Source organism: Notolabrus celidotus, chromosome 10 (assembly GCF_009762535.1).
Source record: "Notolabrus celidotus isolate fNotCel1 chromosome 10, fNotCel1.pri, whole genome shotgun sequence".
Lineage (NCBI taxonomy): Eukaryota > Metazoa > Chordata > Actinopteri > Labriformes > Labridae > Notolabrus > Notolabrus celidotus.
This window is the reverse complement of record NC_048281.1, coordinates 8,091,415-8,109,696: the sequence shown is the minus strand read 5'-3', so window position 1 is coordinate 8,109,696 and position 18,282 is coordinate 8,091,415. Positions and strand designations below refer to the sequence as shown.

Sequence of the window (18,282 nt, the reverse complement as noted above, 5' to 3'; positions counted from 1 at the left end):
TACATTGAACCACACCTAATCCCCGACAGTGTTGCAAGGATAAGGTAGCCAAATTACCTTTCAGGACAGGTGCACACCTTTTTAATTGTTACGCATTAGCAGTGACAATTCTAAGCTTACCAGAATGTCATGTACTTTGACAACACGTAGCATTTTTAGCTCTCATTTTTCTATTAAACTGGCAAAATTGCAGACTAGTTTTCTCCATACTGCATGTAGCATTAAATTATTTTTGATTAACATAAATGTACAGTCACACGGTCTCCTGATTGGTGCATTGAAATGACCAGAAATCTAACAACCAATCAGAACCACGCAGCACTGACCGAACTTGTGCCTCCTCAATACAATGCGTGTCTGAAGATGTCTGCTAGACTTTATACTTCAAGATTTGATAAGTTATCTTTTGTTGTTTAAAAGTCTTAATGTTTTAAGTAATTGTTCTATGGCAGGCAGATTGCTGAGTCAACATTGTTTTTGCATACTGCCCTGATGTCTTTATGCATTGAACCCACCTGTTTCTATCAAATAATAAATTGTTCTGTGCATTTTCAATAATGTAACTATTTTCTTGAGTGTTATTTTTAAGTAATTTTTCACATTTATTTCACTTTTAAGATGACCAGTCACACAACTCTCGTTGTTACTACGGTGGCTGGGAAGTGCAATGCAAATTAACAAAGGATGAAACACTTTTACAACGTTTCAGAGAAATTTACATTTTGCATTTTTACATTTTATTTAAAAAAAATGACATTAGCAAAACACTTTTACCAAGGACAAAACCAACTAAGAAAACCAATTTACAAAATGTACCAATAAATGACCCAATATGAACATGTTCAACAGCCAGGGAATTAGTATGTATTGTGTATTATCTTTCCACTTAAACATTTTGATTCAGACTGATAAGACAACGCCTCAAAATGTGTCCCTGCCAATCAAATAATCTACATTTATTTTGTTAATGTCAAATATATATGAATTCCCTGGCTGTTGCACATTTTCATATTACAGACGTCTTTTATTTAGAAAATTATTGGTACATTCCTTTTCCTTCACAATCTGCCGTTTGTAAATTTGTTTCGAGACTGTAAATGATTCATCCTTTGTTAAAAAAAAATGTTTTCCAAAATGTAAATTTCTCTCTAACTTTGTAAAACTGTTTCAATCCTTTAATTTGCATTGCACTTCCCAGCCACCATCTTACTGGTGTGTTTTTTGAATTCCTCCACGAGGTAGCACTGTCCTCTCACTTACTAAAGTCATGTTTCCCCAACAAGGGTTGGAAGTCCAGAGTCGAGGAGGGATGTATTTCCATTTCGCATTTCACATGAACCGGACTACATAGAAGTGTAACTCAAAACTGAGACAATCTTTAAACAACAAGCAAACGCGTTAAATCCCAATCTGTCATCACAGTCAGATCATGTTGATGAATGTATCGTGGCTGCAGTGTGACAGTACTTCTATCACATAACCGTGACACAACTTAAAAGGAGGTGTATGTAAAGTACTTATGCATGATTATTAAACATTCTTTCATGATTGATCGCTGTTCCTCAAAACGAATAACAGTCATGACTTTGGACTTTAATTTACAGGCTTCTTATTAGTTGGATTTCAGTTGCATACAACTGTATAAATGAAATTACATTTCACGAAATCTTTGCATCTGACGACAGAGATGTCAATGAGAACAATCACTTTCCTGATTCAGGGAGGCTGAGCACACATGGCCCTGAAATGAAGATCAATGCGATGGAAACAGGCTTCATACGATTTGATCCGTTCATATTAGATGTGATAATTATCTATTAATTGTGAACAGAGTTGAATTGACTTGATACTTAAAAATGGAAGTTTTTGGAATAGAGATCAACATGAATCTTCGATTCAGGCTGTTATTCTTGTGTTACAGCGGAAAAAGTCTTGCATAATAAAAGCATTACATCAGGTCAGTGTGTACCCCTATTGTAAAGTGTTTTCGTAAATACAACGTCACTACTTCTTCTGGTACTACTACTAGTGATAATAATAATAATGGTGCTTTGTTGCAGTATGATTGCTGGTCTAGTTTAACTTTAGGGAGATATAGGCTACCGTGTCAGACAGCCCGCTCTGCGTCTGTGCGTAATCACAGTGATAAAAATGTATCTATCCATCTGTTGACGCGTTCAGCACATGCTCACAGTCTCCGTCCCTTTATGGGTTGACAACGAAAAAAAGTTTTCATGTCAGTCGGTTAAAATTCATTGTTGCCTGTCCAGCCAATCATAGTTTTTGACGACACAAAAGAGGCAAAAGTTGGAGTATAAAAAGGTGCGCGCTAATAAACTATGATGCCTATCAGTGTGGGACATTAATCCAAACCCAGTCCAGTCAGTCATCAGGTGCAGCATATATCAAAGGATCTTTTTTAAACTTAACTTCACACCTTAGAGACAATGCATCTGTCTCAGATTGTGCTGTATGTTAGCTTGCTGATCGCTTTGGGTGCAGTAGTTTTGAGTGACCAGGAGACGCACCAGCAGCCCTCTGCCTCCAGCCCAGTAGACACGGAGCAATGTGCTACCTGTGAGGTCCGGCAGCATATTAAAACTATGCGACTAAACGCTATTAAATCTCAGATTCTGAGCAAACTGCGAATGAAAGAAGCTCCTAATATCAGCAGAGACATAGTGAAGCAGCTCCTGCCCAAAGCGCCTCCGCTGCAGCAGCTCCTCGACCAGTACGACGTGCTGGGAGATGACAACAAGGATGTGGTTATGGAGGAGGACGACGAGCATGCCACAACGGAGACGATAATGTTGATGGCCACTGAACGTGAGTGTTTATTTCGCTTAATCTATTGCTAAATTACGGATAGACGCGCTCAGACATTTCCACAACAGGTTTTTACGCACAAGCGCAGCGCACGGGAGACGCTGTTGGTGCGCTTTATTTTTTGCACCACATATATTTAGCAGGTTGGTATTGTAAATGTAGATAGGCTACAACATTATCAAGATTAAAAAACATGTATGAGCATTCTGCCGTGCTGCGCGGTTATTGTGCGTACTTATTGTGAGTTTTATAAACTTTATTAAAACCACATCCAGAGTTCAGGTGTCAGAGGCGTTTATACTAGTTGTGTCTGTGATTTTGAATTGCACATGGTTTAGCCAACAGAAATCATAGAGAACTTGTTTTTTCTCTGTCTCCCTGCAGCCGAGTCCCTCGTCCAAGTGGATGCTGAACCAAAGTGCTGCTTCTTCTCCTTCACCCAAAAGTTTCAAGCCAATCGAATAGTCCGAGCTCAACTCTGGGTGCATCTGCGCCCTGCGGAGGAGGCGACGACTGTGTTCCTGCAAATCTCCCGTCTGATGCCGGTCACAGACGGGAACAGGCACATACGCATCCGCTCCCTGAAGATCGACGTGAATGCCGGGGTCAGTTCTTGGCAAAGTATAGACGTCAAACAAGTGTTGACTGTGTGGCTGCGGCAGCCGGAGACCAACTGGGGCATCGAGATTAACGCCTTCGATTCGAGGGGGAACGATTTGGCGGTGACCTCCACAGAGCCCGGAGAGGAGGGACTGGTGAGCTCAATCTTTGGTCTTCATTCAGCTGAAATGTTCAAGTTTTTAATATCAGTAAATGTGCAGGAGTAAATAATGTTGAATGCCTTTGTGCAGAACGATGTACTGCTGCAGAATCAGAATAAGTTCATTAATTGAGAATCTGTGAAACAAATAGAGACCCTAAGAAACAGAAAAGTGATCTGTAAGTTCTGTCTGCTATAGGTCAAAACAACTGGATTCTTTGATTCATTGTTCTGTTTTGTTTTTTTATCCGGGTGCTCTGAGTTTTAGTGTGCACAGAGCCTTTGCAGAGTCAGCAGGTGGTGTAACATTCATGCATTGCACTGCTGGAGGAGGGAATCAAGATTTAAGACTCTTGAAAGTGATTAATCAACAGAGACTTCATGTACCTGCATTTGGACAAACGCCCGGTCCACAATAAGCTCAAACCTTATTGCTGGATTACATAAAAGTTCACCTGCCGCACATTCCTCAAAGTATTCTGTGTGACTGTGCAAATCAGAGTAATTGCCTGCAAACACACACTGCTGCTATCAATGACAAACACTTTTGAAGCAGCTCAAATAGTGGCACCAGGCTCTGGGGCAATTAGAGTGCCACAATGGCTGAGCTTAACCAACCAGGAGATGATTTAATTTGCCTAAAACTCCTCAAAGTTTCATAATATTATCGAGCCATGTTTAACAACCAGCTGCAAGGGGTCAAGAATAGGAGATTAAAAGTTGCAAGCTGGATTCTGTCATTTGACTTCTTCTTCAAATCAACTGCTTTCAAAGTGTTCACTATCGCCTCTGTCTTTGCAGCAACCTTTCATGGAGGTGAAGATCTCAGACGGCCCCCGGCGAGTCCGGAGAGACGCAGGCCTGGACTGTGACGAGAACTCTCCGGAGTCTCGGTGCTGCCGCTACCCGCTCACAGTGGACTTTGAAGACTTTGGCTGGGACTGGATTATTGCCCCAAAGCGCTACAAGGCCAACTATTGCTCCGGGGAGTGTGAGTACATGCACCTGCAGAAGTACCCGCATACCCACCTGGTGAACAAAGCCAACCCCAGAGGGACCGCAGGCCCTTGCTGCACCCCCACCAAGATGTCCCCAATCAACATGCTCTACTTTAACCGAAAGGAGCAGATCATCTACGGCAAGATCCCATCCATGGTGGTGGACCGGTGCGGATGCTCTTGAGACGGGACGGAGACCACAGCAAGAGGGAGGGGAGGACGGAGGGGCCGCAGCTCAGTCCGGCCTCCAACTTAAGACTTTTCTGTCACAACCGATCCACCAGTTCTTGAGCTTTCTGCAGAACACGGTGCAATAGAACCAGAGTAGAGGCCACAAACTGCCTGAGCGCTTTCACAACCGGCATAGCTCTTACTTTCTTTCCTTCAGTGAAATCTTAGCCAGAGAAGCTTGAAGTCAGTGGGATGCAGGAACACACACTTACACACACACATGCTGAGTCTCAGAGTGAATGTAGACACAAATATTCAAAGTTATCAAAGAGCATTTTTTGCTAGGTCTCAGTCCTCCGCCCAAACATGCACACAAACTTGCAGACAGATATTACTCTTGCACCGTCACTCCACTCCACTTGTAGCCAACATACAAGCTATTACACTTTTTGCTAAGCTATATGTTTGTGATAATCAATGTTCCAGTTATGTTTTCAGAGTGAAACCAGGAATCCTCATGGACTTTTTGAAAGGGCTTGGAAAAACACGTGTGAAGACTCACAGGAGTGATGTTTCACACTGGTAGAACATGTTTTTGTGCACATAGGTTCGAAGGAGTCAGAGACAGAAAGAAAACGTCACTTATTCTCTGCTGAATATGAAACCCAACCAAAAGTTTGCAACATCACACGATTAATTTACTACGAAGTAGAATCCAAAGTGCAGGAGGTGATGATCAGACATTTGATCCTATGGACACAAAACTGTTCCACCATTGTGACGAGACACTTACAGAGTTGACTTCTTGTCTTCATGTACTCTTCCATAAACACACACACAGAAACATAACCAACCCAGGAGCATTCTTGCTTGGTCATGATCTCCACAATCCAACCAAAAAACAGCCTGACCTGCCCGATACACTTGAATTATTCTGATTGTAAATTCACATTACTGGACAGAAGGACTTGAACTGAAGGCACAAAGAATGCAGCCGACAAATAAAGAAATGTGTTTAAGACAGAGGGAAAGGATTGTCGAATTGTACGAATGTTGAGATCACGCTTAAACTCTGTCTTACAAACAACAGTTTGCACTATGGCACACCAATAGAGAGAATTGGTTGCTACAAGAGTTGTAAAAACTGATTTTGATATGTTTGCTTATTTGTATTGTATACATATGCCATTGTTTCCATTAGGAGTTGCCTTTCTAAACCACTGTTCATAAATGTATAAAACCGCAATGTAGCACAATATAAGACGTAATATAGCAACTCTGTATAAATGTTTTAACAAATAAAGTTTCCAGCTTCTTTGTTGACTTCTGTTTCCTCACAAGTTTGTTCATGCAGACTGCATGCCCTTAACACTGCACCTTACAGAGAGCCCATCTGATATTAAAGGTTTTACGACAACGTTTTAGTCAAGTGTTGAGTTCAATCCAACTAATTCTGATTCCTGGAGCACACCGAGAATGCTTAATCTTTGTTTGACTAAATCAAACATTGAACAACTTGCAGAAACCCTCAGAGTTGGCAAACACATTTTTATCTGCTTAAGAATCACGCTACACATGACTTTGTTTCTCCAGTGGCTTCAGAAGTGGTTCAGTGTCTTTCTGCTGACTCACAGATTAAATCCAAACTTGATCCAAACACAACAACCTGAACCGCAACATCGCAGCCTCACTTCTCACTTCAGCAGCTGAGAATTTTTGTCGTCAACACATGGTGTAAGCTGATAAGTTACACAGGCAGTGTGTGAGTGTGTGCTGGGAGAAAAGTAACAACAGCACACACATAATCTGTCTACCTGACTACACCTGAAAAAAACCTGATCAGCATCAGCCCGTTTTATCACGAGCATAATTCAGACCAACTCCCCTGCCTTTGCTTTCTCAGTGAAGGGATGTTGAAAGTATTGCAGTCTAATGAGAGGATGTGAACTCTGGTGTGCTCTGACAGCATGACCTATTCCACTGATGGCCTCATTGAGGCTTGACTTCCGCCCAGTAGAGGGCGAATTGAGCACTACCCCTGAGAGCCACTTCCTTTCCTGCTGGGAGCTGGAAAGCTGCCACGATGATCGGCCTCAGCAGAGAGCAGACTCCGGGTAGAGTGGATCTACAGAACTTCTAACTAACTAAACTAAAAGTTTTAAAGTCTACGTCCTGAGTTTGCTGGTGACAGAGAAAAAAAGCCTGACAAAATCCAAACACAAGTGATCATCTTCAGGAAGTCATATGAACTGGATTAGTTAGTGGAGATTACAGCAATTCATAATCTATAATCTTTGTCCATAATTTTTGTTCCCTAAAAGCGTTTCCATCTGCAGTTTGACATGAGCATGAACTTTTTACGAGTCTCATACTTTTTAACAGTTTGCAAACATTCACTTTCACATTATTACCAATGACGCATGTCTTAAAAATTAGCCATCGAAGTCTATAAAAATATCATTGCTCCCAGGTCCTGTGTATAAATGTCAGTTCAACTTGTTTTCATTGCTTTCTGGCAATAAAGTTTAAACTTTACCAAACTTTACAGCTATCTATGTGTATAAATCCCCAGACAGGGTTTGAAGCACTGCTGTCTCTTCAGTTAGCATGACAGAAACATGGTGAATTCATCTGTATTGTTCTTTTTAGTCGTAAACAACCTGCAGTAGTCTGAGCTGTTGTGATTCTGTGGTGTTTTTCATGCCTCGTTGGATCATTATATCCAGTTTGGTCCTGCAGAAATGACTACTGTCTGTTAGTCTCAAGCGACACGGCGAACAGGAGCTGGGAAATGTTTTGACTGAGAATGGTTGCATCTGTCAGGACTCAGACCCTGGAGGACTGAGTACGCCAATGACATTCTTCCTCTGACAGGTGAGGAAGTGAGAGTGAGAGAACGGGAAGAAGGATGTTTGGGGGTAAAAGAGTTGTCCAAGGCAGCTGGAGACCCCGTTAGTGGACGGGATTCCTGTTGTGCAAGGTTAATAGAATTTGAATGGACAGAAGCTGAATAATTCAGCCCTGATCAAGAAAAGGTCATTCAATCAAACATGATACAACTGCTTTATAGTCTTTCCTTATAATTTGAAATGAATACAGGTGTTATGATTAAATCATTTGTTTGCACACTTACAACACAGTGACACCTTCTTCAGTCCCTCACAGCAGTTCAAGCATTAAAAATATATATATTCAAATTGGCTGTCTCTTTGCTGCTGGTCTCCTTTGCTCCTGTAGCCCAGAGGAACATTTTACTGCTCAAGGCTTTCTCTTCTAAGTCTCCAGAGACAAAATTGAGATTCTCACTTCAGCCTCATTCAAGTTTCAAGTTGTTCTCATTCGTTTCTCATTAGTTTCTCCTAAAATTCACTAGGAGGAATAGTTGAGACTATGACATGAGTCTTATTTGAGACTTAAATGAGAGATCTCATTAATGGCTAATTTTCTTCTCTTTTTTTAAAATATATTTTTGGCCTTTTTGCCTTTATTTGACAAGACACCTGAAGAGAGACAGGAAATGTGGGGAGTAGTGAGCGGGGGAAGACATGCAGGAAATGGTCAACCGGCCAGGAATCGAACTGGCAACCCCTGCAATGAGGAGTATAGCCTCTGTATGTGGGGCTCTTAGACCGCTAGGCCACCAGCACCCAAAATAATCCACCCCTTTAATTGTAATAATCTGGCTAAATCTGGTCAGCCCTTTTGCGGCCCATATTTTAAATAAATGGTCTGTCATACCTGGTATGAAATCTCTATCTTTTGCAATTTCTCTTAAATCCACTAAATCTTTTTGAAGTTGTTTTGTTCCAAACAGACTTGTAAAGGAAGGACCATAGTGGGAAGTCAAAGAAGAGATCAATTGACATCTAAATAACTGATCTTGCAAGTGGATCAAATGTTTTCATGAGAATTGTAAGTTTGTGGACATTTACATTGAAATCTTAATTTTGCAGGGCACTATAAATGTTGATGAAAAGATGAGCTCAGGCTCTTTCTTTGCTCCTTCTGAGCTCAACTTGAGACACAAAAACTGAGTCTGACAAAAACAAATGGATGAGGTTAGATTGAGACAATTTAGAGAGCTCCCTGATTTCTTCACCTGAGCTCAAAAGGAATCACAAAACTTGAGAAATACCTGAGAATCATTTCATATTTTGACAAGATCTCCTTTTGAACTGAAAGGGAGACTAAGCTGAGACTTTTTGAAACTTTTTTCTGGAGGCAAGAATGAGAAACAGGAGACATAAGCTATAGTCTCATTTTGCTTTCAAACAGATCTCATTGTTGTCTAGGAGACAGAAATGAAACACTTTTGAGGTCTCCTCTCTAAATTTCTATTCCTATGGGAGGTTATACAAAGGCTTCAACATTAAGTTCAATCTGTTTCTCAACCATTAAAAAATCTCCCAACAGGGACTTTAAAGACACTCTACATAGACATGTTTTAAAATTGAAACATAAGCCTGTCCCAATTTTGTCTTTTCAGTGGTTCTACAAAAGGGAAATCCTTGTGACAATGAATAATCATATGTCTAACAGTAACCTGGAAATAGCTTCTCCAAAGACTTAGTGTTGTTGGGTTTTGGAAATTTGATCTTTTGATGAGCTGCAGCCACACTACTGATCTGCTGAGGTTACTTGGGTTCAACAGTGTTTTGAGCCAAATGCCAAAATCAGCATGCTCAAGATGACAATGCTAGCATGCTAATGTTTAACCATGGACACTATCTTATTGTAGTGTGCAAACAGTAATTATTTTTACTAATCAAAAAGTATAGCCAGGATTAGTGGTAACTTAATTATTTATGGGCACTGGGTCATAAAACTAAAAGCTCCTGTCAAGAGTTTTTAGACGATGATGATGAAACAAACTGAAATTAATATTGGTGTCTCTCTAGGACGTAAAGAAGCAAACAAGACCACTAATAAGAAGAGTGAGGATTTCTCAGTTGTTATTTCTAATGTCTGAAACCACTGGCGAGGGGTAGGTGTGCGGCTAAGGAAAATTCTTCACAGAAGCTTTAAAGCTGGGGTTGGTAGTCAGATTTAGAAACACTTTTTGTTATACTGGTTAAAATGATCTTTCTGTCCCGATGGCAATCAATACATAATGTGTTCTTAAAAAGAGGTAAAAAAAAGCCTCTATCTACAGCCGGAGTAAACCTGGGAAAACACCAACCAATCCCTGCCTTCAGGAGCCAAATGATGAAACCAATCAAATCCTGTCCTGCCTTGTGTTTTTAACTTTCACTATGATAGTGTTTTGGTGTTTTCTTACCGCTGACTGAGACATGAGTTGACGTAGTTGACGTAGTGCAAATTACAAAGGAATCAGCAAATCAGCGGCGCTAGTGCATGTGAGTGGGGGCGTCGCTTTGGAGGAGCTCCGAGGGGAGGGCGTGGGTGTTAGACGGAGTCCTGAGAAAATGCTACATTCAAATTCATGCTAGTTTTCTATGACTACCATCCCTAGCTTTAAGTAAACAACATCTGTATGTCATATCTTTAAGAGCTGGTAGTTTGTTAAATAATGTACTGTAGTTCCAAAGGACAGGAGTCTACAATTGACGACTCTGCCTCCCGTATTATTCAACTACAACGTGGAGTTCTCAAATTGCAGGCCTGCGAGTGGTAATCAAAGTCTCCAAGACTGATGTTGGAGGCAGAGCTGTCCTTTGGAATCACTGACCATTTTGCATTTTGGAGGCAGACACCCCTTCTAATTTTTAGAGTGATGTTGAAGACTTTTTGATAAAGCTTACAGCCAGGATTGAATCAAGCTTGCTTAAGGCCAAACTAAGGTTTGGAACGAGACCACTAACAAGAAGAGTGACGTTTCTAAGTAGTTATTTCTAAAGTCTGAAACCACTGGCTAGGTGTCCGGCTAAGGTTTGGCCATAAGAAGCCTATAGCATCATAAGGCCAATCCGTATGATGTACCAAGTCCTGCTCCTGTCTGCTCCTTTCTCTCTCCATCTGTATGCATTAATGATCCGTTAGCATGTATAGTTAATTTTGTGCCTTTCACTGACTTCTGTGCTCTTGTCTTGCAGGTTTGACTTTGGACCAAAGAAACATAACGGCACTTTATTTTACTGGCCAGGATCCCGGAGCCAAGCTAGTACCAGGGCCAAAATGAATACTACAGACAAACACCCATATCCACATTGTTACCTGAAAACAGCGTTCACAATGTGTTTCGATTAAAAGCATAAAAGGAAATGGTTTGTTAGAATGTCAATACTGTATGGATTTATAAGATGGACAGGTTGTGGTGTTCTGAAATGATGACAAACTCACCCGTAGTCAACCTCAGAGGAACAGGGATACTCATTCAAAATGTAGCACAGCAGTAAAAGACGGCTGTCACACAATTTAGGCTCAATCCTAAGGAGTGTCAAATTTTCCTTCATGTCCTGCAAGCTGTACAGATTAGAAACATTTTTCTTTCTGTGTTTTCAATATTCTGTAACAATCATCTTTATATTCCAGTTGGCTTTAAAGGGTGCAAGGTTTTCTCCACACCTGGACAAAGAAGGAGATGCCATGTCCTGGATTTGATGCAGGACCACGGATAATGTGTGAGTAAAATAAGTAGCTTGCCCCATGCGTCCAAAAACATCTGGATCCTGTAACAGATGTGGGAACCATACTCTAACCTTTCTCCATCTGGAGAAGTGTTTCTGCTGACGGACTGCACAGTGGCAAAGGTCCTCCTTGACAAGAACATGGTTCAAGAGTAATGATGGATGAAGTTAACAGGCCACTAAGAGACTTAGCAAATGTGTCTGCATAGTCCGATGACATCATTAACCAATTTTTATAAAGATTAATTTTATTTTTGTTTTATTTATTATTATTATCATATTTGATTTGATGGGACAGCTGAAGAGTTGACCCAGATTCAATGTAGCCTCTGTATAAGTGTGCCTGCTCTACCAGCTGTGCAAAATTCACTCCCCAATATCTAAATCCAAATTAAATCAATATTATGAGCAGGGTTGTTCCGAAAGGTAAGACAGAAAACAGTCAAAACTGAGCACAATTTATCCAACACGGCTAAACTCAGGACCACAGAATCTGCGGTTAAAAAAATGCCAAATCGGTTTGCTGATTGTGGCTCAAGTTAGCAGAGCTAGCACCACCAGCCTCCACACAAATAAACTGGTTACATATTGCTCCGATCAAGTGGTTGTATGTGAGTTTAAGCCACACTCTGCCACAAGATCTGCCATCTGTGCTTGTTCATAATTGGGTGGTGGAGTATTGTAGCATTGCGGCACAGGCAGGTAACCAGAGCTACAGTCCCGGCTACTGCAGGTGGATATGCTGCAGCTTCAACACACCATTTCATTAAACACTGGCATTTCAGGACTACAATAACAAAAGTGTTAAAAGGCTACTGAGGATAACCGACTGGTAATTCTATTGCTGACTGGCGAGGACGACACTTAATCGACAAATGCACACATCCCTAGTTATGAGCAATAAAGTAATGAATGGATTTTCATGTCCAAACTACACAGTTTGGAAAAGAAAACTGCCACCTGTTAGCAGCTGTTACGTGGAGCAGTGCTGCCAGGTAAGATCTAAAATTTAGTCTACGTGCATAAAGATTTGTGGGATCCTGAATGATTCAATTCCTCCTTCAATTGATTCTTATATAAGTTTTAAATTCAGCTTCTATTATTATGGTGCATTTATTATTATAGTGACTAACCTGTTATATGTTAAAGACATTGATCTGATGAACATATGTTTCCAACGTCCTTCCAACAAGTAACTTAGAAAATTTCTCCCCAGGAAAGCCACATCATCTAATGAGGGCATTATGTTCATATAATCACCTTAACAACCTGCAGAGGATGATCACCTCGGGCCAGATTGACAGGTTGTTTGTGGAAATCTCTCTTGGGTCTACGGAAAGCAATGAAAAGCAATAAAATCAGCCAGTCTGGGACACGATAACTTCCAGATAGCCAGCTGCTGAATGCTACCTGTCTACACTTCTCCGGTGATTTATCCCTCCCGTCTGCACTCGGCTTGCTTTTTCACTTAGGAATGAGGAATCACTACTCCTACCACTAAACTGACAGTCACCTCTGGGAAACTATCGTATGATAAATGACTTTGTAAAGCTACTGGAAGTTTGGAGACAGGACAAATTTGGTGTTTACTCCACATATGTTTACAAAATTCCTCCATGTCAGAGTTTGTTTGTGAGGAGGGGTTAGGAGGCGAGCAAAAAATGTGGCCATAAGCCATCCTCTCAGGGGACAAAGTGTTGACAGTAAGGAAGAATAGATGCTTCTCCAAGGAGACTGAGTGAGGGCAGATTATGGAAACCTCCTGTCTCCCAATGATGTGCCTATGCTCTTAACACAGACGGATGTAGAGTAGTATCAGGTATGTGTCAAGAGGCCTGGATGAAGTTTGACATCTTCGAAGTAACATTTTACAGATTACTGCGCACAATTAATTTTACAAGAAGCTCCGCTGAATGACATTCATGCAGGAAGCAGGACTCTCCAAAACATGGGCTGCAGGTCTGCCTGAACGCATGCTTGAAATTTATGGACATGAAGGGAAATCCAACTGTCAAAAATATTTCACAATTTTTATATAATTTCTTTTTTTTTCTAGAAAATAAAACTTTGTTCCTGTGAGATTTCCTGGAAGCTGGAACGCATCCCACTGCCTACAGGGGAGTAGCTGAAGCAGAAATTCCTGGAAAGCAGATATTCTTTGAGCTGGGCATCCTGAGAGACTTGCTCAATGCACATAACTTTTCAAACAGTGGACGTATATTAACCTCTGGCTAACTTTCTCTTTTTTAACCACCTTAAATGTTTCCCTCCGTGAAGCTTCTTTTGGAACGCAACTTCAAAACTTTCCAGGGTCATTGCTGACATGTGATTAAAAATCAAAAAGAGTAGACTCGATGGCCCCACTGTGGGTACTCTTGACCCGTAAAATTGAATGTGGTGTGGCTGTAAATTCTTCAACAGTTGAGAACCTGTGGCTTTTTAACACCCATCACATTAGTGTGAGCCTGAAGGCCATAAAATCTACTAAGTAGCTTCACTTTGGATGGCAGAAAAGTGTGGAGTCACAGCAAGGCACCACTTTTAATCACCAGCTGAAAAACAAAAACTAAGATGCAGCAAAGGTTTTATGGTCAGTCCCATGTGGAACATGTTATAGTTAACAAGTTTAAGGAGCTTGATTGAGTCCTTGTGTACAGATTGGTGTTGATGGTGAGTGTTGGGGGAAAGTGATAGATTTAAAGACCCCTGGTTACTTCTGATTAAAGATTATTTAATTGATGTTTTATTTCAGGAAACAGATGTAGTGGTGGTGGTGGTTATGGTGTCAACAGCAGTGATCGTCAACCATGTCAAAGGCAACCTCTGTGAGCACAATGGAGACAGGAAGTGTCTCCAGGACAAGTCCTATGTGGGAAACTTTGTCGGGTTTGGAAGGTGTTGTGAGCTTCTTAGAATAAGAAACTGATTCAGCGCAAGTCTGCCTGCCAGGATAAGGACCAAGGACAGTGATCACGTTGTTCAAGCTTACGGTCCCGTCCTCCTGTGGACCTTGTCTCCTCTGGACTTCTTCCTGAAGGAAGAAGTCGGCTTTGCTGATCTGTAAAGCAGCCCAAGCCACCGTCCCACAACCCTTTGCCATAGTGGTGCCTCTGCTACCTGCAGGACTGCACCATCAGCTAGTTGAACCTCAATGCCAGCTGCTATCCTGGGGTCCTTGAAGTCTATGTACAGCCTGACTTCTCTTGCACGTGTCACCACAAATTCTTCTGCAAAGCCAAGGGAGAGGAGCTATTGGGTTTTGATGGACGCATACAAGGCGGCACTGCTTAAGCTCCCTTGCAAGCCAAGCTTCTCTTTTTTCCAGGGCTTCAAAAGTTGGCATAGAAACATCATACAGTAGACATGGTCAGAACTTTTTGGCCAAATGTTTTTGCTTGTATATCCTCACATTTCTGCCAAGCATGGCCAAGCAACGTGATCTTCATCTCTTAACATCTCTCAACATCTCTCAACATCTCTCAACATCTTTCAACATCTCTAGACATCTCTCGACATCTCTCCACATCTCTCCACATCTCTCGACACCTCTCCACATCTCTCCACATCTCTCCACATCTCTCAACACCTCTCAACACCTCTCAACATCTCTAAACACCTCTCAACACCTCTCAACACCTCTCAACATCTCTAAATATTTCAAAACATCTCTTCAGTCTTTGAGGATGGTAGCCATCTTCCAAGCTTTCAAAAGCTTCCCCTACCACCTTGTGTGGACCCTTAGCCATCAGTGAGCTGAAGCCCAAGGACTAACGGGTCACACCTGTCATCCTTGCCTTCTTTTAGGAGCTGTGAGACTCTCATCAGTCCTGTGGTTCTCCTCTTCAGGATACAGACACTGTTAGCACAACTCCACTGGTCAACAACTCTGGTAGAGCTTTGATAGGAGGATGAAGGTTACAAGTTCAAGTGAGCACTTTTTTTTCTTCCAATTTTGAAAGTATTCCCTCCGGGCATTGCTGAGATACTCCTCACATGAATGGGACATGACAAGTGCCTCTTTTCCTCCAAATCAGTTTGAGAATCATCAACATGGTTAAAATCTCTCACATGGATTATTGCACCTCTTTGTAATTTGGTGTTGATCAGTTGACTCTTAAGTTGGTTCAGCAAAATAACATCACACCAGTAGTGGCTTGTTACATGGGCATGCAACTTAACCAGTAGGCCAAGTCTGCGCCCAACTGGTGTCCTTTCAGTGTCAGGCCGCAGTATAAGATTTATAAGTTGTTTTTAAACCTTTACATGAGCAGGCACCATCATTTTTGTCAGAGTTGTTGCATGAGCATGCTTTAGTCAGAACACAGAGGTCAACAGATCAGATGCTTTTGGTTGTTCCACGATCCAGGGTGAAACTCAGAGTTGACAGAGCTTCTGCAGTGGTTGCTCCCATGCTGTGGAGGAGTCTAAGTGTTAATATCAGAACTGCTCGGTCCCTTTAAAGCTTGAGGTCTTTGCTTAAAACCCTCCTCTTTGCCTTGACTTTTAATTTCAGTTGAGCATGGAATCCTGACAAGGTAAGTTTAATAAACTGTGGTCAGTTTAAATGTGCAAATAAACCTTGACGTGTCTTGAAATGAATGCAACTCCAATACATTTTAAATATGGAGATTGGGAAGAGGGAACGTGGTTTCTTGCAGCAAGTAAAGATCCATGCCCTGCAGATTTGAACCAGGTGATTTTCAATTTCATTTGACGTCATTAAACTTAAAACTGACTTCATTGATTCTTCAGTTATGTGTTTATGAATCCCAGGGGAAAATCATTATCCCTCTCTCCACATGTATCACATTTCTAAACAGGTGTTGCTTTTACCAGGCCTCAGCCAAGGTTCTCCATATGCCTTTTTCTCCTCACAGGTCCAAAAATAGAGTGGGAAAGGTGTTAAATATAGTTCATGTCATTTTATTTTGGACTTGATGAGTCTGTTAAAGAGCACTGTTACTTCTGGATTGTGAAGGTGGTGTACAGTTGCCCTGGCTGTTGAAAACAACCTGAGAAGCAGTATCGCTGCACATTAAGGCTGTAACAGGAGAGCTTGTAACCATCTAGATGACGTCTTATATGAAATGAGTAGTCTTGTTTGGAGGTTTGGATGTTGAACTTTTTGCATACTTTTCAAAGCTGTTTGTTTCTGTCTGTTGTCAAGTGGGGTAAATCTTTGTGAAGTTCATGATTCTTGATGCAAAAAATGACCAAAAGAGAGTGAAACTGGTGGTTTAGAGGACAGCTGGCAAAATGAACCATTGCTGACCTTTTTAACAGTGTGGTCACATGGTCAAAAGATGATGATCGGTTAATCCTCCCCAATTACTCTGATATGCCCCTGGGGTGCAGAAGCCAGCACGTACAGAGTAGATTCCGCTGCCGCACTTATTTCTGACACCAGCAACTGAGCAGCACGTATCAAACATAGACAAGTTTTAAACAAGGATCTGTGCAGGAGTGACAGGCAGGAAGCCAAGAGGACAAAGGTGAAAGGAGGGACAGGGTCCTCACTGGCATGGATCCCCAACCCAGGGGCGCTTTGCAGAGCGTCGTGCTGCAGCAATGCTGAAGCCATCTGTGTGTTCTCTCAGCAGAGGCCATGTAAAACAAGACATGTGCTGTGGTTTGACCTTTAATGCTCCTAACTATAATATTATCATAAGATGAGTGATCAGGTTGCACTTTCCCCTGAGGTGGGATTTAGTCTCCATATGAAGGCGATGAGTGAGGACACCCTTCAGGCCATATGTGTGACTAAATTTAGTCTCAATAATTCATTATGACCTTTACTTACCTTAGCATTGTTTTGAAAATGACTGAACAAGAATAAAATGATGTGAGACCCAAACTCCTGCCACACATCTCTCTTTTAAGTTTTGGAGTAATGCTGAATTAATGTGACAGGAGGAAACCTTGAGCTTCACTCTGCTGCAGAATGATGGTGCAACAGGCTGACGTCTTAGGGAAGTGATAGCAATACAAGTTAGCACAGTGTCAAGGATTTGCTAAACTTTGTGGTTGAAATTACAGTGTAAATCTCTAAAGCATTTAATGCAGCCAGGGATAATACACAACTATCTGTCAATACTCCAGGCAGAGCAGCTGGCACTAATTGGGTTTAGAGAATTATGGGTAGTAGCTGGCACAGTGTTCATCTTTTGCTTGCAGCATGCCAACACCCATTCCAACGGTTCCACAATGAGGCTTTAAAGAAGTGAGATACTCTGGACAGAAATCAAGTCAGAGAGTCTGGTGTCACATCACAGGTGGAGACTGTTGTTGTTAATCCAAGAACATGCAATCTAAGACATCAATCTACAAAACAAAATCATTAAATACATGATTCAAACAGATGCAGCGAGCCGATCCACGTCTGAATATGGGTATCACCATTTAGTATCAGTGCTTTTGATTGGCCGGCCACCCCTACTGCTGCACAGATGTTTTACACTTATATATATATTTATATGTTTGAACAGTGGCCTATTTAATGCAAATAATTTGCTAAAAAATGCAACATGCAACCCCGTGAATCTTATCTGACATGTATGGTGTGTTTTTGGAGATACTGACTCTCATTTTGCACAGACTTTTTCTTCATTGAATGCTCACAAGTAATCAAATCTAAAACCTAAGCTTTCTTAGAGTAGTAACTTCATTCATGTTTTCATGATTCTGAGGGGTTGCAGTCTTTTTTTGTAGCCGATATCAATATGATTTCCAATTTTTAACTTTCTGTATTTAAAAACAAGTAGTTTATTCACACCTTAGGGTGAGAGAGACTATTTAGTGAGCAAAGATGCATATATATATTCATATTCTTTATTCTTGTCTTGTCAAAAGGCACCTTCTCAACTACAGCCACACTTTTACAACAAAAATCTTACACAGCTGTGAGTGACTGGAGAGCATTACCTGTTTCATTTCTTCATCA

At 41.3% G+C, this 18,282-nt stretch overlaps 1 protein-coding gene across 1 annotated transcript; it reads left to right on the top strand.

Annotated features, from left to right (window-relative positions):
- The first annotated feature begins 1,785 nt into the window (after positions 1 to 1,785).
- Positions 1,786 to 6,078, top strand: mstnb (myostatin b). Its single transcript, XM_034693250.1, has 3 exons — positions 1,786 to 2,826; positions 3,211 to 3,581; positions 4,388 to 6,078. Exons 1-3 carry the CDS (start codon positions 2,448 to 2,450, stop codon positions 4,766 to 4,768), a joined length of 1,131 nt encoding a protein of 376 aa, XP_034549141.1. The 5' UTR covers positions 1,786 to 2,447; the 3' UTR covers positions 4,769 to 6,078.
- The last annotated feature ends 12,204 nt before the right edge of the window (positions 6,079 to 18,282 follow it).